This window comes from Carettochelys insculpta, chromosome 3, assembly GCF_033958435.1.
Source record: "Carettochelys insculpta isolate YL-2023 chromosome 3, ASM3395843v1, whole genome shotgun sequence".
Lineage (NCBI taxonomy): Eukaryota > Metazoa > Chordata > Testudines > Carettochelyidae > Carettochelys > Carettochelys insculpta.
This window is the reverse complement of record NC_134139.1, coordinates 62291799-62313394: the sequence shown is the minus strand read 5'-3', so window position 1 is coordinate 62313394 and position 21596 is coordinate 62291799. Positions and strand designations below refer to the sequence as shown.

The 21596-nt window shown below is 40.4% G+C and overlaps 1 protein-coding gene across 1 annotated transcript in view; it reads right to left on the bottom strand.

Moving 5' to 3' along the window:
- PTPN14 (protein tyrosine phosphatase non-receptor type 14) overlaps positions 1 to 21596 on the bottom strand; it is a 161593-nt gene that overhangs the window by 81721 nt on the left and 58276 nt on the right. Inside the window, exons 2-3 of the mRNA XM_074989972.1 lie at positions 8905 to 9229; positions 790 to 959 (exon numbers count right to left, since the gene is read on the bottom strand). Of these exons, the coding sequence (XP_074846073.1) occupies positions 790 to 959; positions 8905 to 9078 (344 nt within the window). The 5' untranslated portion in view covers positions 9079 to 9229. The remainder of the gene's footprint in view (positions 1 to 789; positions 960 to 8904; positions 9230 to 21596) is intronic.

Genomic DNA, 21596 nt, shown 5'->3' with positions numbered 1-21596 from the left:
TGTTTGGCCAAGCTCCACCACTACAAAAGCACCAAACAAAAACAATTCTACCCAGCTTGTGTCTTTCTTTGCACGTGTGGCAAAATCTCTGAGAAACAGAAATTGAAAGCCCAGAATTTTCAGGATGCAAGGGCTAGTAGTTAGACTGCACAGACTAGAGACATTAATTCATTGTTATGAGACTAAATATATGTGTAGCGTGTTTGTGATGAGATTTTAATTGTAACTGTGGTTTTTAATGAGAACTGTAGTATTTTATTGATTTTAATATAAAAATATCCATTTCATTTTTTTTTTTAAATCAAGGGAAGTTTTGAACACAAGCCTTTAGCAGCAAGGTGTTTTAAAGTCTCCTGTGGATCCTCATGTTCTGCACTCTAACGGCCAGAGTGGAGAACAGCTTTGACAGCTGGGGAGGAGCTGCATGAAGTCCCTCATTGAGTGTCTCCCTCCCTCACACTCGAGCTGTCCCTCTTTGCCATTGGATTCGTCACAAGATTCCCCCAACAGTTGAGGCAGGTGGGCAGCATTTTTATTTCCTGGTTTCAATGTGTTTTATCCTCTTGGTTTTGCAGAACAAGAGCTGATGCAATATACAGAGTACATCTTTTAAAATGAATATGCCAACTGGTCACTGCTCTCACTTGTTTTACCGGGAACTGAACAGGAAGAGGATGAAACAGGCAACACCCACAGTCTTAAAAATGACAACCAAAGAGTAAATGTCCATTCATACTACCTATGTCACAGATTCATTATCAACTGAGCGACCAGAAGGAATTCACATACCTTGTGACCTCTTGCTGCAGTCGGGACACATTGGGTACATAGAACATTACTCCAAAGAAAAGCAAAGGCTCATTGGCAAATTTGTCAAGCTGTTTCTTCAAAGGTTTTTCCAGTTCTACCCATCGTGCTTGCTGGCTCTTGCTGAGAAACCAGAGGCCAAAGTAGTGTGTCTAGATAAAGAAAAAATAGTGACAGCTTATTGTCTGGGCCAGTTTACTTAGACCATACATACAACTGAAGTCATAAATGCAAATAAGAGGAAAAGGTAATAGCGTATCAATTTTCTCAACCCAAACACAGGTACACAGTTGTCTTTTGCTTTCTTTTTTTACTTCTTAGGGCTGATTTGAAGATGTCAAATAATTTTGAAATACAATATATATCACAGAGAAGGATCAGCGCTGCTCACTACTGTCTATACAGGGTTGCATGATAAGGGTATGCTTAACTGTCAATTAAACACGCACAGCTGGGCCTTGTCAGCTGACTGAGGCTCACGTGGTTTGGACTGCAGGACTGAAGTACAGACACGCACCTATTGCAAATAAAGCAGAAGCCAAATGGTACACTGAAAAATATATTTTCTTTTCTTAAATATACTTTTTTCCATTGGAATTTGAGGTGATTGGAACTTTTCTTCAAATAAGAAGTTCTGTTTTCAACATTATTTCCATTTTACAGAGTTTAAGGTATTTTTCAATATATTTCATATATTTTATTGACTTTTTTAATCAAATGCTTTATTGAAATGTTTAGTTTTACTTTAAACTGGGTTCCACCTTGGTAATGGCAATAAAACCCTTCCCTCTATTGTTCTACTAGTGTAACTCAACCTTGAAAGGGAGGGACCCCAACCACCAAGATGAAAGTGTAGAACATTTCAATATCTGTCCAGTCATTGTCCTACTGTTCTTACAGTTGGTAAGTTTTTACTGAGAACAGGTCTACCCAGGGACACAAAACAAAGGTGAGTCAAATTTACTGAAGGTGTGAAATTAAAGTGTATTTATGCAGGTTACATGGTGGACTCGATAAGTTAATGATCAGTTCATTAAAAATGAGAAATGAGACCTTTATTTACATTAAAAAATTTGTTGAAGAGTCTTAAAAATTCCACAGCCACCAGTGCAATAAATTTTGCTATACAGTAGAACGTCAGAGTTATGAATACCTCAGGAATGTAGGTTGTTGGTAACTCTGAACAAAGCCTTACAGTTTTTTTCCCCAAAAGTTTACAACTGAACATCAACTTAACATAGCTTTGAACTCTCACTATGCAGAAGAAAAAATGATGCTCTTTCTGCTTAAATACTTGACGTTTAACATGGTACTGTACTGTATTTGGGGGAAGGAAGCATGACTGTGTATTTCCAATTCCAAAGGAGGTCTGTGGTTGACTGGTCACTTCATAACTCTGGTACTAATGTCTCTGAGCTTCTGCTGTATCCTGTGATCTATAATAGAGACTTTACTACTCCCGTCAAACCGCATGGTGGGAATGACTGCAGGAGGAAGGTTGGGGGGCAAATCAGACAATACCTATCGAATTAATTAACTTAAACGAAACAAGTGACTCAACACTCATTGGTATATTCAGCTATGTAACACAAGCATAAACTGAACTCTAAGCAAGAAGCAGAGACCTGTTTGCTGTTGCTGTAAAGCAAATGTGGTCATCCTGTGGCTCTTTTATCAATGAAATGAGGCTCCTTCTTGGAGTCGCACACAGGGACTGCTTATCACCACTGTGTGCATGCTCCCAAGCACCTGGAGGGACACACATGTGGCAGAGGTGTCTTTGGTGAGTCCCAGGCCTAGTGGGCATTGGGTTAGACTGTGTGTGAGGGCGAGAGCCAGGGTGCCTGGCTTTGGAGGAGGGCAGGGGAGGGGATTGGGTTAGAGGAGGGAGGCTGAAGGTGCCCGGCTCTGGGAGAGAGGCAGAGCATTAAGGCATGCACACATTTACTTTTATCTATTTATTATATAGACAATGTATAGAATACATGGCTCTCTACACTCTATCCAAAGCTATTTTGACTCTGATTCTCTAACTGGTTGGCCATCCATGCCGTAAAGCATCAGCAAACCTTTAATGAGAGATAGCTCTAATCCCATTCTGAAATAGTTTAATAGTGGTTTAGAGGGGAGATTAATATTTACTGCAGCTGCTTGTTCTTGTAAAGTTATCTCATTTCTCTCATTGACATACTGATTGGGTATAATCAGTGCCTTTTTTGTTCCAAAAAAAAAAAAAAAGCACATGGCTGGGGCTGCTGAGATGCCGGTACTCAGTACCAGCAAGTACTGGTACAAAAAAAGCACTGGGTATAATCCTGTTTCACTTGAGAGACAAGTCAAGTCAGACATATGAGGCAGCAGGACCAAAGAATGCAGGACTTCCAATTGTGTCCAACCCAACTGTTGTGGTCAGAGATGTCGGCAATTGAACTAGTGAGATTCATGTGAAGTTCCATGGCCTCATATGGTGACAGAAGTGCTATTTTGTTCACTTAAAAAGGTAGGGTTGTCCCAACTCCATTACGTCTGGCTACTAAGACTCGCATAACAGCACACTGAAGTTTGCTGTACACACTTAACACTAATCAATCCATTAATTGGTTTCAAAGTGCATTATTTTTATTACTGATTTGCATAGCCTTAGCCAAAACAAAAAAAGAAAAACAGTAAAGTTTCATCAACAATTATCACTGTAAAATACTTCTGTAATAGTTCATATAGATTCCCACATTCTTTTATTGGAAAGGAGTGAGTTCTATTATACTGAATGCCTTTCCTGATCTGCGTGTGGGCAGTAGTTTCATGGCTTCTTTTCAGCTGACCTATGCTTGACCCCTGACTCAAACAGAGAAAACTGAATTCTCTGGAGATCAAATAAAAATATGCATAACTCATTAACTGTTTTTTCAGTCATGTGTGGTGTAATGATTGACAGCTCTTCTACAACAATACACAGTCAACTCAAGCAAACAGTTTTGTTTCTAACAAAATATTTTTCTTACAAGTCAGCCTGACTGAAAGGAATGTTTATTTCTGATTCTGAAGGTACAATTTACAATACGCATGAGAGTTATGTGACAGAACTAGTACAAGTATATCAAAAACACAATTACTGTTTATTTTTAATAGAATTTTTCATATGATTAACATCATTGCCTTGACCATGGTCTAAACGGCTGTATTTAGAGAGCCACACCAAAATATACAAGTTTATCAAAGAGCTCTAAACAGCATTACAAAAAAATCAGTCCAGATGAAGGCAAGGTGAGGGTTAGATTCAAGGTGAGTTAGAGAAAGTGGAGAAAATTTTCAGAAGGGAGACACTGTGCAAGAAAAGAAACAAGACGACTCTTTGGCTTAACCAGGCTTTAGCAAACTTTCCAAGGCAGAGTGCCAAAATATGACCTTTTGACTAGGGTAACCATGCATCCTGTTTCTGGCAGAACAGCCCCAGATTGCAGGTGCCAGGAATTCATCCCAATTTATTTTCAAAACGGGGCTAACTGTCCCATATTTGCGGTGGGGGGTGGGTGGGCTGCCACCATGTTCCAAGGTGGCTTGGGAGAGCCAGGACCTGGACCCGCATGGCTGCACCTGGATCCCAGTGGCTCCCACGAGCTGGGACCTAGACTCACATGGCTGTGCCTGGCTCCCAGCTCTTCGTCACTTGCTGGAGCCAGACCTGTGCAGCTGCCGTCTGGCTCCTCCAGTGGCAGCCAGACTGGCGTGGCTGCTGCCTGGCTCCCAGCTCCCCAAGGCGTGGGGAGCTGGGAGCCCACCCACACGGTTGATGCTCGGTTCCTGGCACCCAGAGGCTCAGGGAGGCCTGGAGGAGCACCTCTGTCTGTAGCCTACTTCCAAGCGCCCCGGGGCTCTGGGAAGCTGGGAGAGGCACCAGCGGCTGCTGCCTGCTTCCCAGCTCCCCGAGTCGTGGGGAGCCGGGAGCCCACTTGTGCAGCTGCTGCCCGGTTCCTGGCTCCCCACACCTTGATGGGGCCAGGAGGAGCCGCCCCCATATCTCCCTCTCCCGTATTTGGGAGAGGGAGACATGGTCACCCTACTTTTGACCTCTATGTACGGCCCAAGTGCTGGTGATACTATTTAAAGTCACTAATAGTCCTACTTACAACAGCTTCATTAATAAATAAATTAAGAAGCAGAGCTTTACCATTTAGGTGGGGGTTGGTAGCATTAGCTGGTCTTTCATTAATCCACAGGCGGCACGGCTTTGCACAAGCTCTTGGCTGCACGGGGAAGGAGTGGGGTGAGCTCCTGACTTAAGTGCCTATGAAAAACCACCTTGTGTGCCACTCTGGGCACCCGTGCCAGGGTTTGCTGACCCAGTTTAAACTTTCCCCATGTCTAGCATCAGACATTCAAAAGAAGCACCAGATCAGTTTTGTGGCTGCATGGACAGCTGGTCAAAGAAACAGTGACTGAGCCATATTCTGCAGAAAACAGGCAACTCTTTCTATATCCAAACACTGTGTGAAATTGGGTTGATTTTGTCAATTTTATTTTAGAAGGGTTCCGAGGCAGACATTTGCAGAATGAAATGCTTTGAAATTACGTTTATATAGACAGTTTACATTTCGTATTAATATAGTCCAAATTTTAAAAGTTGAAACAAATGAACATTTGAATGTAATGCAGGGCAATATTTTTCTTTATGGATAATTTTTTTTAAGTTTTTATTCCAATTTTGAATAAAGACAAACTTCGGTCTTTGGCAGCTCTGGCTACCACTATTCTCTCCTCCCCACCACCTCTCCACGGCAGGTAGCCCTAAGAGGAGGTAGATTGAATAGCCCCATGCAACACAGAGTACACTGCAGAACAGGACTTGTTATACAGTGAGTCTCCTCTGTACAAGTTCTCCAAGCCCCTACCTTAGCACAAATACATTAGATACACAGACCATGACCTCCAAAGTATTAGAAGAAAGACAGAATTTGACCCTGAAAACATCCATACATGAGTGCTGAGCTTCATTGAAATTCCCCATAAAAGTAGTAGTAGTATGAAACGATGCTGAGGTGGCTGTCCAGTATTGCTCAAGAGGAGACACCTCCTCTTTAGGTTAAGAATGCAACTCATGTCAGTGGCTTAATGCCCTACAACTCTAAAGGTATGGACTATGCTATTTAGCTAGTTAAGCTTTTTTGATTCACTCCCTCACCCATACCTCCATTTATGGAGGCTGAGAATTAAAAGCTGTCCAGTCTGTCTAACCTCACGGATTTTTTAAACAGACTGAGCACTAGAGCGTGGGGTATCACACACTGACTCAATCTTTTTTCTTCAGAGGAAATAGACTGGCACCAAACAGTTTCTCAGCTCATGTCCTGACTCCTAACCCATTAACCCAGTTAAATATTTGGTAAGTAAAGCTATAGACATTTCATGTCTTAGCACTACCAGGAGACCAGCATGAAAAGTAAGATAAAAAGTGAATTCCATAAGTGAGGTCACTTCAGCCAGCATTCCAACACCAAATGCCAGAGCTGTAAAAGTTGTAAATCTTATCCCATATAGACATTGACTCAAAGGGCCAACTTCATTATCGCTGTAACTCAACGAAAGGCATGAAAAGGGCCCTATAACCTCCATTGTACATGGTCCAGTAGCTAGGGAGCTAGCTTGGCATTTGAGACATCCAAGTTCAATTCCCTGATTCACAAAAGACTTCCCTTGTCACTTGGGTAAATTACAAACTTTCTGTGCCGTAGTTCTACACCTGTAAAATGGGGATAACACTTCTCTACCTCACAGAGGTGTTTTGAGAAAAAATACCTTTGAAGACTGTGAGGTACCAAGAAACTACGGGGGACCAGGTAAGTACCTAACATAGACACTTCAAGAATAGCATCTACTTATAGTTCATCTGAATTTTGCTCAATAGGCCATCAGAGAATTGGGTTCCATCCTGGCACAACCCAAGACAAAAACTCAAAAAGCAATGATGCCAGTTGCTTGCTATGCAGAACTTGGAGAAATATGGATTGTAAATGAAAGACCCAGGTCTAATGAGCAACCGTCAGTAACAGGAACCTAGAAATAAATGTGGATGAGAAAGATCACACTTCACAAGGGAAGTTGAAACCTAATGGCCTAATCCCCACCTTGTTTTACATCCTGTATGAACTGACTGACTGTGGTGGGTCAGCACAGAATTTAGCCTAGAGGATGTAAACTTTTTTTTTAAAACTATCCTATGTGAACAACAAAAAGTCTTGTGGCACCTTATAGACTAACAGATATTTTGGAGCATAAGATTTCTTGGGCAAAGACCTGCTTCATCAGATGCATGAGTGGGGGGCCGGGGGTTGGTTTCAGAGGTGTCCCAGTAAATACTCCTCTGAACCCGAACCCCTCCCCCGCCCCGATTCATGCATCTGATGAAGCAGGTCTTTGCCCACGAAAGCTTATGCTCCAAAATATCTGTTAGTTTATAAAGTGCCACAAGACTTTTTGTTGTTCTCGAAGCTACAGACTAACACGGCTACCTCTTTGATACTTATTCTATGTGATCAATTCTAAAAATACCCATTCAATCCTATGGCTATAAGTAGAAAATAAAAGGACAAGATGTAAGATAGGTAGGCTCAGCTTCTCAAGAAATTTTGACAATTACTATATATCATACAAAGCCTTCAAAAGAAGCTCTTCACGTACACCCAGGATTTCACCACATGCACTACTCAACCTCTACGTATATTTTAATAAATAAATTGATGTTATCAAAACCTATTTTCATATTAAAATCACGTTATATACTACCCAAATTCAAAAGACAATGGGCTGATTGCCACTACTGTAAATTAGAGAGTAGAGTCACTGAAATCATTAACATTACATCAAAATAAAATCAATGTAACCAGGCCCAAAGATACTGCTTAATGTAGGATGAAGCGTGTTAAGGACCAGTAAGTCATTACACAGGTATCATGTACAGCTTTAGTTAAGGCTGCAAGTTCAACTAACTTTATTTTTTTTACCCATTGAACCTTTTGAATAATTTTTTTTTGACTGATGCTTCCCATAAAATGTGTGTTCCAAAAAGAAATGCCACTATGCTAAGCTGAGGGAATGATCTGATTATTATGTATTTTAATCATTTTTTTAAAATACATCCAGGTATTGAAACTACATACACACACAATGTCTACACAATAGGGCTAGCAAGAAAAACATCAATTATAAAGAAAAGAACGAGAAAGAAACAAATCCTGAAGTCTATTTCCATTTTCTCTCACTAAGGACTACGTGAAAACCTTAGGATTTGGCCCCAGTGTTGCACAGTTAAATCAATATGTATGAGTACTTTGGTCCTTAACAACTACGGTTGAGCCTGTCTAACCCAGCACTCTCTGGTCTGGCAACATTCATGGTCTAACATGATTTTAGTTAGCCAGATGCCCACTTATCATAGAGACCCAAGTTTCCCAAGGTCCCGTAAAGTCAGCCACCAGTCCTGGCTCTCGGTGTTCTACCTGTTATTTAGCAGCAATTTGCCCCTAAATGTCTTCTCAGAACCCAGTAAGCAGTGGAAGTGTTGGTAACGCTGCTTGACCCATGGTTTGGCAGTTTCTCTAGTTTGGCACCAGTCAGTTCTCAAGACTCAGACTATTGCAGCTCAGCCTGTAGCGCTTTCCCAGCAACAACAAAATAAACGACGATTAGTCTACTGCCTCTGCCCCAAGGGGGAATCTTAACTCTTCTGGTGTGATGCCTAAATGTGGAAATTACCAGCTACCCACTCAAAGGTAAAGTAACAGACATTTTATTTTCCTGCACAAAGAGAGGTCTCTTTCAGATGATGCAGATTTATTCCCAGCGAGGATGAATGTAAATCACAGTACAGACTACTGGCAGTGTGACATTTCACAACATGCACCACTCAACTTCTACCTATATTTTAAATTAACACATAAATGAAGTTCTCATTAAACAAGAATACTCTCAACAAAGTTAACTGATAAGATCAGGCCAACATGAAGAACATGATTTTCATAAACAGATTGTAAATAACAAATTGCTTGAGCTAAAAATCTGTTCAATTACAGCTAATGAATGGCCTTCCCGGGTCACTCTTACCTCCCGCAATTCCAGCCTCTGAGCTACAGCCTCCAGACACTCTTGCCCTGTGCTCTCCACTGAAAGCGTGCACTCAATCACATTGTTGTCCAGCAGACGGATTTGGGTCACAAAACAGTTCTTGCTCAGGACGTTATAGCGCCTAGTCCGTCTCAATTTGAGCCCGAAAGGCATGGCTGTTGGGCTCGAAGGCTGCCTCTTCCTGTCACGTTTTGGATAGCCTCAGCACGTGTTTTGGTTTGTCCTGAATGCTACTCCACTAGGCATTCCTCTCCTCCGGGACTGGAGAGGGTTGTCCATGCCCAGGGCCAACTCCAAGGAATCCCTGCAACATATAAATACAAAGCATACTTAACAATACGGGTTAGGATAAGATGTTACTAAAGATCACGGGAAATGAATAAATGTTAACTGGTTTGAACTCGAAGAAAGACTTTCACTTGAGAAGTAAAATAGATTCAAAAACACTTTCCATTGCTCTCAAAAATAAACAAAATCTTGCAAAACTATATTCTTGCACTGAATTTTAAATGCAACTTTAATGTCAAAGACGATCACTGAAGCACTCCGAGACAAGCAGCTGATAGATAGATAGGGTCAGAAGAATTATATGTTAGCAGTCAAAGTTGACTCCCCCATGCTTAGGCACACAGAGAATAATATATACGTAAAATCTAAACTTACAGACAAAAAGACAAATACTTCCTGAGAATGTAAAGTTTGATTTAAGTGTATTTACTTTCTATATTTTGGCATGTCATTTGACAGTTGGTATTTTAATGGCTATAAAGCTTTAACTTTTTGGAATTTCAATGTATGCTGCCATTAAACTATATGTCTGGGCCCTGCCAGTGTGTGACATCACCTTCCTGCTAATATCCCACAACTGTGAAAAGTTAAATAGATAAAAATTGAAACAGTGCTTTAAAATGAAATTTATATTAGCCATAAACATTTTTTTAAAAAAACTGAATTCAACTACGCCTCATTCAGAAGTGCTAACTTTCTCACCATCAACCTTCACTACAGGACCTATAACTTAGCCTTGTTCTAAACATTTGGTACGCTCAGGCCAGCTCTGAATACTGGCTTCAGGTGTTACTTAACTGAACTATTCAAAAGAGTCCTGATTTTCAGAGATGCTGAAGTCAGCAGGAGCTGCCGGTGTTCAGCACCACTGAAAATCTGGCCCAAAGTGGCTAGAATACATGTGAAAGGGAAGAAGTGTCAGAAACATTAGAGAGAAACCTCCTGTTGGGCAGTTCCCCCCTTTTCTACTCATTTCAGCTCCATAACAGTAACATTTCACACTACGAGCTAGGAGAAATAACTACAATGGCAGCTGACAAAGAAGGTAAAGACAAAGGAGAGGAGAGGAGCACATTTTTAGATACGATTTTTAAATAAAGGAATTCTTCTTACAAGTCATGCTCACTCCTCACAAGATTTATTTTCGTGGTCTAAATATAATGGACTTCGAAAAGGGGGGACAACTTCTCAAAAGATATAACGAAGTGATAAATTTTGAGGGCTAGAGCTTATTTCAGTTTAGATTAAGTCAATTAGGAACTTATTTAAGATAAAGCAAAATAAGACTTTCAAACCAAAATAAGGGGGTTATGCTGGTACTTACTTAACTAGTTTAAAACCCATTTAATTCCAAAGAGTGAAACTTTCTTCTGGGCTTACATATAGAAAAGGCTTAGCAGCAAAAGTCCCTGGATTCTTTTTTGGTGTGTGCATTTTGGGATACTGCACTTTAGAGAAAATGATCTTTTTAGTTTTAACAAATATTTTAGAAAGATGAACAGTGAATAATTGCATGCAATCATTTTTGTTCTGCTGAGGAGAAGTAATAAAGTGCCTCCATTAAATTATGCATCATTTAGCTACATGAAGTGACATTTTAAACTGATAATACATCACCCACATGTATTTGACATACAACTAGTTTCATCAATTATTTTCAGTTTTCAATCAAGATGCAATGGTGATTATCAGACGTAAGCCATAACCACTGTGGCAGCAATGCAGCCATCATACAATTGATTAAAACAATGAGAATTTCCCTGTGGCATCTTACAGACTAACATTTACTGGAGCATAAGCTTTTGTGGGCAAAGACCCACTTCATCTTTGTCCACAAAAGCTTGTGCTCCAATAGATATGTTGGTCTATAAGATGCCACAGGGAAATTCTCATCTTTTGCAGATACAGACTAACACGGCTACCTCTCTAACACTTGTCACAACTGGTTAAAGTTACTTTTCAAAGCTGACTTACATGCATACAATGCACGTTGTGCATTATAGTCACCCCATTGATTAGTATTATGATATGCCACACAGCACATCTGAACATTTCCAACAGAATTTATCCTTATAAGGCTCCCCTGCCTCATGAGGGTGTTAGCAACATTTTACACTCACCCACTTACCCAGAGGCTCCCACCTCCCCTGTCCCCTACTGCTGAAACTAGAACATGGGATTTGCAGCACTGCCTGAGTTCCAGGCTATTTTACATACAGCCTGCTCAAGAGGAGCACGGAATTTCAGTCACAGGGCTGTTACAGCCCTGCTAGCTGCTCCCTCTCCTATATTCCAAAAGAATTCCAGCTTGCAAGCTTCTTCAGATTTAAAATCACAGTTGTAATGCACAAGGTGAGAAGCACTCCCTCATGTTGGATGGTCCCAGCCCATTATGGCTTTTTAGGTCAGAATCAACATCTTCACGTCCACTCAGAAGTCAACAGACAGCCACTGCAGCTGATATCATTAATTACAACCACCAGCTTCTCTCACCCTATCAACAGAAATTGGGCCACTTTTTTAAAAAAAAAAAGAAGTACACACATTTTGTGAGGTGCTGCTTTGGCTCTATTTTCATATTAATCAATAACTGACTATGGCTGGATTCCCTATGCCACCCCCCGTTTTATATTAATTTTAAGTTGAACAAGAATTATTTGCCAAATAAAGACTAAACTGAAAAAAAAAACCTAAATCTTTTCAGTTTTATCCCACCATGCCACTGCCCACTTCCCAGAGAGCTTATGCCGAGCCAGCCAGAACCATTCTATAACAAATCAGTAATCTCTTTTAAAACTTTCAGTGCCACATTATCCTTCCCCTTGATTCTGTGTACAAGACTAGCACCCTTGTTTGGGCACACATTCAGAGGTGAGACAAATCTGCTCATCTTACAATTTCTGAATGAAACAGAATACAGAGACACTGACATAATATGGTCCTCTACAGTGATTTTCACAACACTTCACGATGAAGTGGGTCTGTCCCAGAAAAGCTCATCACCTAGTAAATTTATTGTTCATCTTTAAAGTGCTACAGGACTGCTTTTTGGTTCACATAAAGGGGTAAGGGATAGAAGACTTGTGCTTTTGCTTTACTTCCTTCATCAGGATATATAAGGCAGGCCTGAAACGTTCTATTTTCCTCTTTCCTGCCTCAAGTAAAGAAACAAGAGTGCTGATTTCTACCCCCACCCCTTCCCACACACAAAGAGCCTTTCTCCCAAAAGGTTGTCAGGAGCTGGGATTAAATAAATAAAATTTTACAGCAACCTGAAACAGTTTAACTAAAAAAAATCTCTTTTTCTCCCTAAATTATTATTTGTAGCGTGGTCACAGTTTAGAGGGCCCCATGTGGTATGTGTTACACACAAGGAGAATGAAAAGATTGTCCCTGCCCCAGATTTTAGTCTCCTGTGATGTGGCTTGTGCTGGCACATGCTGGTTTCAGGAAAACTGGGTAGGGAATCTGCTCATAGTCTGTAATAATGGATGGAAAACATGCTTACAGTGAGCTATATTCTGCCACCCTTAGTCATGTTAACTCTTATTCCATGAGTAGTTTCACTAAAACCAATGGGAAAACTCAAATAAAATAAACCTCAAATGTGACTAAGGATACCAGAATCAGACCCCTGTTATTTTCTACAGCAAATAAATTGCACATGCACCAAACTAATTATGGAAACATTTTTAGGGCAACAGAGTTAAATATATTTGCAAATACACACTTTAATATTGGCTTGTTTATTTCATGCCAGGGTTACTACTGCTTCCCAGCTACATGGTTATCAAAAAAAGTTAACATTCCTAGCCAAAATTAACAAACTAAAGAGGTGTTTGTAACACCAATTCTTGTTGACAAGCCTATGGACTTTTCAATTAAATCAGTAAATCAAACCAACAAGTGATGGGTCAAATAAATACTATGTGCACATTTCATTCTGTTTTAAATAAGCCCTCTAGTTATGACTAAATGTGTTCCAGCTGAAAAAGAAAATTTCCACATTAGACCCTTATCTACCTTTCTAAATGGAAATTGGAGCGTTTTCGATTTTTTAAGTTTTATTTCTCATAGAAAAATATTTTGCCAACTCAGATTCTATTGAAATATTTCTGAGGAGAAACTTGTGGAACTCAACAAATGCAAGATAACAAACACAAATGTCACTCCAGTCTTGCTGCTAGTCTGAACTGCCGCTTGTGTTAATCCTCAAGTAGTTAGCTGCATATATTCCATCACTTGTGCCTGCAACTGACTGCTAATTCAAAACTGAATTCCCCAAATTATATGCTGAAGTGAGGTCCCTTTGAAAGGCTGCATCACTAAAAGCTCTAAAATGTTTATGGGGGCAACAAAGCCTTGACAAAATTACTATATATTATTTAATATTTGCTGAGGTTTTTGGAGACTAAGGTTGTGCCTACACTAGCAAATTTTTTCAGAAAGAGTTTTCAAAAGAAGGGGGCTCTTTCAAAAGATCCTGTGGAGCATCTACACATAAAAAGCATTCTTTCTAAAGTAAATCGAAAGAATGTGTCACTCCTTTAGAAAGTGCTCTTCCACTCCTGTTTCAGGCAGAGTGCCCTCTTTCAAAAGCTTCTTTTGAAAGAAAAAACATGGGTAGCCGCTCCACAGGGCCCTTCTTCCAAAACAGCAGTTCTCGTGGCATCTGAAATTTTGATCCCTGGATCACTCTTTTGAAAGAGCGGGGGCTGTGTGGGTGCTCTCTTTTGATAGAGCAGATCACTCTTTTGATCTGCATTTTTGTGTGTGGATGCACTCCTTCGAAAGAAGTCATTTCAGAAGAGATCTTCTGGAAAACCTCTGTAGTGTAGATATAGAGAAAGGGCGTTATATGAAAAATAAAGCCCTTTTTTTCACCCCCCCCTCCACCCCCCCACGTTCAGGGCTAAGGCAATGTCATGTAATGACTGTAATGTAAACTTTTAAAAACTCTTCCGCGTCTACTTATTTCAAGAGGAAAACTACAACCTGCAAAATATTTTGATGACAAATTTAGTATCTATGAAGTTGGAATAACCTTTCCTGAATGCAGACTGTTCAGTACAAAGGCTGAAAAGACACCTTCTTGGAAGTGACCCGATGAAGCATAAGAAATTTCAGCTACACAGAAAAATTAAACCAACCCATTCCTATCATGGATGTTAAATTGGATTTGGCATGTTACGTACTTGCAAAGCCATGTGCATAAATTCATTACCATATAAAGCGTGAGAACAGATTTGGTACAAAGTAAATTCAAACTTTCTCCTCTTCCAATCCATTCTAAAAATCAAAATAAAATCTCTAATCATTTTTTTCTGAACTCCTGCATGATTCTAGGCTGCTGATTTTGTCCTCCTGGACACATGATTATTTGTCCACCTGGGTAGGGAGTCTTTACTTTTGTTAGACAACATCTCACACATGGACAATAACCTCTATGTTTTCATCACCCTAAGAAGAAACACCATCACTATAGGCTGAACCTCTCAAATCCAGCACACCCTGGTCTGGCAACATCCATGGTCAGGCATGATTTTAGTTAGCCAGATGTCTCTTTATCATAGGTGCGGCCAAATTTCTTTTGAACCCAAAAAACTTTTGTTTACAACCACCAGTCCTGGCTCTCAGTGTTCTGTGCTGTTATTTAGCTCTAATTTTCCTACAAATGTCTTCTAAGAGCCCAGTTAGCAGTAGAAGTATGGGTAATGCTGCTAGACAACACTGACCTCCTGTAGTTCAGCAAATTCTTTGGTTCAGCATTGTCAGGTCCCAAGGGTGACGGACTAGAGAGGTGTACTTTGAAAATGGGAATAATATTCTTGCAGGCTTTAATTTATATAAATGAATCCTACTGAGAGAGAGGAGAGATATCAGTTCTCCACCCTTGGCACAACAGAAACCACCACCTGGATCCAGAATTGTACTGAGTGCCTGTGCATGCCTGTATCTCTCTCTTCAATGGCTGGCTCACATGGAAGAGCTCTCTTCTCATTGCTAAGCAAGTTAATCCTTTGGATCATGTAATTTAGGTTTCCCTGATGCTGAAGAATCTGCACCCATTGATGACCGTGGTGCATGCAACAACTGGGTCACTGCATATCTCTAAACACAACAGAGACAGCATGGACCTACTATCCTAAATCTTAGGCGTTTCCAACAGCCATAGCCTAGAGAATGGCCAGGAACATGTCTACACTAGAAGCACTACAATAGTGCCACTGTATCACATCTAATGAAGAAGCTGAGAGGAGAGCTCTCTTTCTGATCACCTCCACAAGATGTGGTAGCTACGTCAGCAGGAAAAGCTTTCCCAACAACACAACATGAAACAGCGCTGCCCTTCCTAAAGTTTAGGTTGATGTAACTCAGGTTGCTTGGTGTTGGCTTAGTCATATCTGAGCACCATAAATTATTCTGACAATGTGGAATGTAGATAAGCCTTACATCTTTCAAATCTGCAGGTTCTCACTGCAGAAAGGACATATCCCTACTCTTCTGTGTTTCTGCTGGAGTTTAAACTAAAAGGTGATGTCCGGTCATTTGATCTCCTTGAAACGAGAGAGACAAACGGCTTTATTTCTGTCGTTTCAGAAGAAGACCCCTAACCAATTAGAATTAAAAATGGTGGACTACTTTGTAATCTACATAATTTATCAATCAGACATTTTCCAAACGTATATTGAGACTGGCAGAACCAGTATAAACCATATAATCACAGGAACAGGAGATCCTGGCATGTGGGGATGCCTGTAGTGTTGCAAGAAGTAGCTGCAATAGAAGGGGATGGAAATATGGCACATGCTGAGCTTTTGGGATGCGATGGAGGGACGCAAGGACTTGTGTGCACTAAGTTTGGCTGAACAAACCCATGAGACATGTGACACCTCATCTATATACGGTGATTGTATTGTGGCATAAAGAGCACATCTTAGATTTGAGCAGCACTCAGCTTTGCACTAATATTCTTACATGGTGATGCCTGTGAACGACATAAGTTGCCTTTGTAGTTAATTTCTGCTTTATTTTATATTTGAGTAGGAAATCTCTAAGATTTCCAGTGAGGAAGCAGGAACTCTGTTTTTCCTCTCTAGCTTCGTAACTGAAAAATAAAATACCCTGCATTGTTTCTCTCCTTGAATATGCACTCTGGCTGTTCATGCCAGGAATGCATTCGTAGGGACTCCACCTCTTTTACATGGGGTTACGCAACACTAAAAAGTATAGCAGAGTTAACCCTTTACAACCTCAATCATCAGGAGTGCTAGAACAATTTGTACAGTGAGGGTGTTGAGAGTCATTGAATAAAACTGTAAATCCTTTATAATGGTGGAAACCACTGCAGCAGCACCCTTACTTCCAGCACCTATATCAGTACTTCCACAGAGGGCCTCTAAGGTAGGGTGAGCCCCACTTTCCATCCCCTGAAACAAGCAGGGGGCCCCCAGCTCATCTAATGTAATCCAAACTGACGGCAATTTCATCTATGTTCTTATGGAGGGGGAGACCTTTGGCATGTGTGAGAAAATATGTAGAGTGTAAAAATTTTATTAATCAGTACACAAAATTGAATACACCCACACACAAACAGTAACATATTTCAATATTTTTAATAAGATGGATGAGCCTGAGTCCCAGCAACCAATTATTCTGCGCCTTTCTTAGGAAATTTCAAACACCCTCCTCCAAGGGGACCCAAACCCCACTTTGTGCATCCCTGCTCTAAGCAGCACATGGGTCTTACCTACGCAGGGAAACCGATCAGAACAGCTGTTGCAGAATAAGCTATTCCACAACAGCTCAACAAGTATTCAAGGGGGAACATTTTATTCCCAACTGATCAGTGTACTCACAAAGTGTACTAACTGTTCCAGAATCCAGGGACCTACTCTGGAACAGAGTGATAACAGAGGGATTTGTTCTAGGATAAAGACTGTGGTATAACTTGCTTTGAAATAGCTAGTTTGGTCAACTCCCCCATAGAGACAAGATCTTTGGTGCTGCAGAAGTGGGGGTGGCAATTCTGAAGCCTGACACACTATTCTCTCAAACTAAAGCACATTACTCGGGCCCAGAGTGTTGCTGGAGGTACCATTTAGAAATGACATACCATCAAGGTCTTGGACCATATGTTCATTGTATGTCTCCTATGTCTTTTGCAAAGAAGAGAGGGTTGTAATCCCAGGGGTCTGGCCAAAAAGTAGTTTTGAGTAATAACACTGCCTGCTTAATATTCTCCTTGGGGTTTTAAATGGATGAAGTATGCTTCATTACTTGTGCTAAACCTTTTCTACATTCCACTTCAGGGCTACGTCTACACTAGCCCCAAACTTCGAAATGGCCATGCAAATGGCCATTTCGAAGTTTACTAATGAAGCACTGAAATGCATATTCAGCGCTTCATTAGCATGCGGGCGGCCACGGTGCTTCGAAATTGACGTGGCTCCTTTTCAAAAGGACCCCACCTACTTCAAAGTCCCCTTATTCCCATCTCCTCATGGGAATATGGAGACTTCGAAGAAGGTGGGGTCCTTTCGAAAAGGAGCCCCGTCGGGACGAGCCACGTCAATTTGGAAGCGCCGCGGCCGCCCGCATGCTAATGAAGCGCTGAATATGCATTTCAGTGCTTCATTAGTAAACTTCAAAATGGCCATTTGCGTGGCCATTTCGAAGTTTGGGACTAGTGTAGACACGGCCCAGGGGTGGCAACATTCAATGGTAGGGAAGTGTTCTCTCTATATAGTGCATATTTCACTAGTTATATTTGTTAAGCATGTTCAGATCCTTCAGGGAGAAGGGTGCTAAGTAAATAAGAATCAGAGAGGTAGCCGAATTAAGTCTGTAGCTTCAAAAGCAACAAGAAATCCTGTGGCCCCTTACAGACAATTTGGAGCATGAGCTACGTGGGCAAAGACCCAATTTGTCAAGTGGGTCTTTGCCCACAAGAGCTTATGCTCCAAATTATCTGTTAGTCTATAAGGTGCCACAGGACTTCATGTTGTTTATGCAAATAGGCGATTCTACTTGCTGATTAAGGTAATTAATGGACATGCAAAAACATTATAAGACAGCAAGGAAATGGTGTTTGAATGAAGTCATAGTTTCACATGTTTGTTTTCACATTTCTTTCCTATTGCAAGGACACAAGCAACATCTTCTCAGTGAATGAATATTCCTTTAAAATACCACCCACCTAATCTACAGCCATGGTGTCCAACATGCTACTCACTAGCCACATATGACTATTTGGCCAGTTGAGTATGGCTAGTTGGCTTGAACAATAAATATATTTTCAGAATAATGTGGCTTGTTCACAGTAGCGACCACAGCAGAAAAACAGTAATTTCTCAGAAAGAACAGGCTAAATTCACTCCTGGTCACTCCAGCAACCACCCAGAAAAGTAAGAGGGTCTAAGGGAAGAACCTGGCTCCAGCTATTCATTTAATCAACAGCAGAGCCTTTACCTTCAGAGATGTATAAAAGAAAACAAAAGTGCTCAAATGTTTTGGTTTTAAAGACAACATTTTTGGATGATACCAAGTAATAGGAACTACCCTCTCATGCAAACAGGACTGTAAGTAGGAGAGGATAGTGCAGTAAGTGGAATTCTTCAAGAAACATCCCTATGGATGCCCTGCTTCAGGTGTTCTTGCAGCCATGGACCTTTCAGCTCACTTGTGCACTCTATGTCCTCTTCATGCCCTGTACTGACGTTAGATAGAGCTGCCCTCAACTCCTTTGCTACCTGACAGACAAAACTTGAGAGCAGAGAGGAGGGAAGGTGCATCCACAGGGACACACATCACAAACAACTCCAATTACTGCATAAGGAGAATAACCTCTCCTCCTCCTCTGAGCAGTGTCCTATAAAGGCCTCATTTCACATGCCTCCAGTGCAGTGTACTTCTGTGTTCATATTGAAGGATTTGTCCATTATTGAAATTTACTAAATTGCAACCTAGAACTCAGTATGTACCTTTCCCAGACATTATACTCTGGTTCATGCTTCTAGAACTGATGCTGCTGGCAATGCATTCTTCAGTGAGAGATCCATCTAAAGCTGTCTCCTCCATCAGGGGTTACTACAGTTTCTACACTTCTCCTTATTGAACCGCATCAGATTTCTTTTGGCCCAGAATTGGATAGGATGGTTGATAGGATGGTGCAGATGAACATTCCTGGTGTTTGGAAGTTTCAAGCCAAACAGGTTGCAGGGACCAAACCATCAGAACTGACTTTTAGAGGAGGATGTGGTTGCTGGGTGATGGTGGCAGAGTCAAGGCGGCTGGTCTCTTCTTTTGACACCTTGGTTTCTTTATGGGCAACCCAGTTGAGCTGTGGTAGGATGAGTACTGAGCTGGATGAGATCTTTGTGCTGTGTACAGCATGCTAAATTTTCTTATTTGCAGGATTATTAATGCCAAGGGACATCCATATGGCCTTAGAATTTTTTTTTTAAAGTGGAAGGGATTCATCCATGGAGTGAGAATTTCAGAGGTGACCAGGCTATTTTAAGTTAAGACTCTTTACAAAGAGAATTAGAACTTCTTCTCTCAGAAGCTTTGTCAATACCTTTTGCAGTCTTCTCTGTCAAGGAGCTGAGTGGCTGAGAAGCAGAGGTCAACAAGCACTAAGCACTATTACAGAAAATCTCCCATCACAGGTGCTCTCTCACCTGAAGAGAAGCACCAATAGGAAAACTACTCAAAAGAAAAAAGGCTAAGAGTTACAGATTTCTGAAACGTACCAGGCTAAATTTACTTCTAAAAATACAAAAAAGTAAAATTATTTGTGCAAAGAACCAAAATCACAATATGTGTCCTTTAAACAGACTGAACAAAACACACTGAATTAGCTGAACAATCTGATGCAAAAAACTGTTGCATGATAATAGCAAATATTCTTATGTCTTTTAGTAATCTCCTTTCACTGATTGCAGTGATTCAGGATTAGGTCCTTGAATATTTTATGGTACTGTATTACTAATAAAGCTCCATATGTCTTCCCAATGCCCACAGTAAATGACCATCTCCTGATATGTCAAGAGTGGCTTAATGAAATAGGCAAGCTGATTTAAATGGGAGGACAGGAAAGCTGGGAATGCTTACCAACAGCTGAGATGGAGTACAGAGACGGTAGTGCACATGTTAAACCTCAACCTCCTATTTAGTACAAACTCAAATGAACTTTTGAATGTGGGTTGCAGGGGCAAATTCTCAAGCTGGTCTCAACAAAATGTGAATTGTACCAAATCACTCCAGAAAAAAAAATCTTTAAGTCCCATCAAAGAAAATATACATCATGTATGTATGCATGCACAAAGAACGTGAATACTATCTTTAATTGAATACAAGCCTTGATGTAAGTCATGCAGTTAACAGTTTATGAATTTGTTTTAATCACAAAACAGCACACCTTCTCTTTTGCGCTAATGAGTAGCAGCCGGAAGCAAGCTAGCAGTAGTTCTTTTTCTATTACTGGATTATTTTCCAGTTGCACTGTGTAAGTTGAAAATGTACCAGCCTGAAAGAGTCAAAATACTTAGCAGGAAGATTTATGGCTGAAATGAGGGAGATCTTTCTTTGAACTATGTGACTGACTTATTTGATTGGTGTCTCAGAATAACAAAGCTTCAAAAGGACCTCTTTCTGTGAACAGCCTTTTATATTTTCCTTCATCTCCACTGCATAAAATTAGATTGCCGAACAATATTTGAAAATAATTAAGTGGACATCAATAAGGGTGAATGGAACATAAGAATGCAGATGTTATTGAAAACAGATGGCTATTACTGTCATAATATTAAACAAAGTGGTAGGATTTCCTTTACAACAACTGTAATTCTTCACTGCTAGAGGATTTCATATCAAAGAATCTGAAAGTGCTTTACAGACATTAATGAATTTAGACTCAAAATGCCAACAAAAGAAGTGAAGTTATCCTCATCTACAGATCAGGAAGCTGTATGAATTGTAATTATGTATCATTTCTTAGTGCAGTGGTGGCCTTCTCTATTGTGACTGATCAGAGTAACTCCCCTTTCCAATTCAGCAGCTTGTTTACATTTTACTTCCTTTATCACATATTATTCCAATTCTATTTTTACAAAGAGAACAGTTTTGCAATAAATGCCAGAAAGTAAGTTATAAAAATGTTGTACACCAAATACTGGAATCAGTCAAAAAAATTGCAACCTACTATTTGCTGGTGAATGTAACATGTTACAAGGGTATGTAAAAAGCACTCTGCAATTACTATCCAAAGGAAGGAATGGCATGGTGTTTGACATTTGAACATCCTACTGTCCGAAAGCACCACCTCAGAGACAACTGTCATCTTTTAATTAAAGGTTATAGTCTCATAGAAAGTGGATATG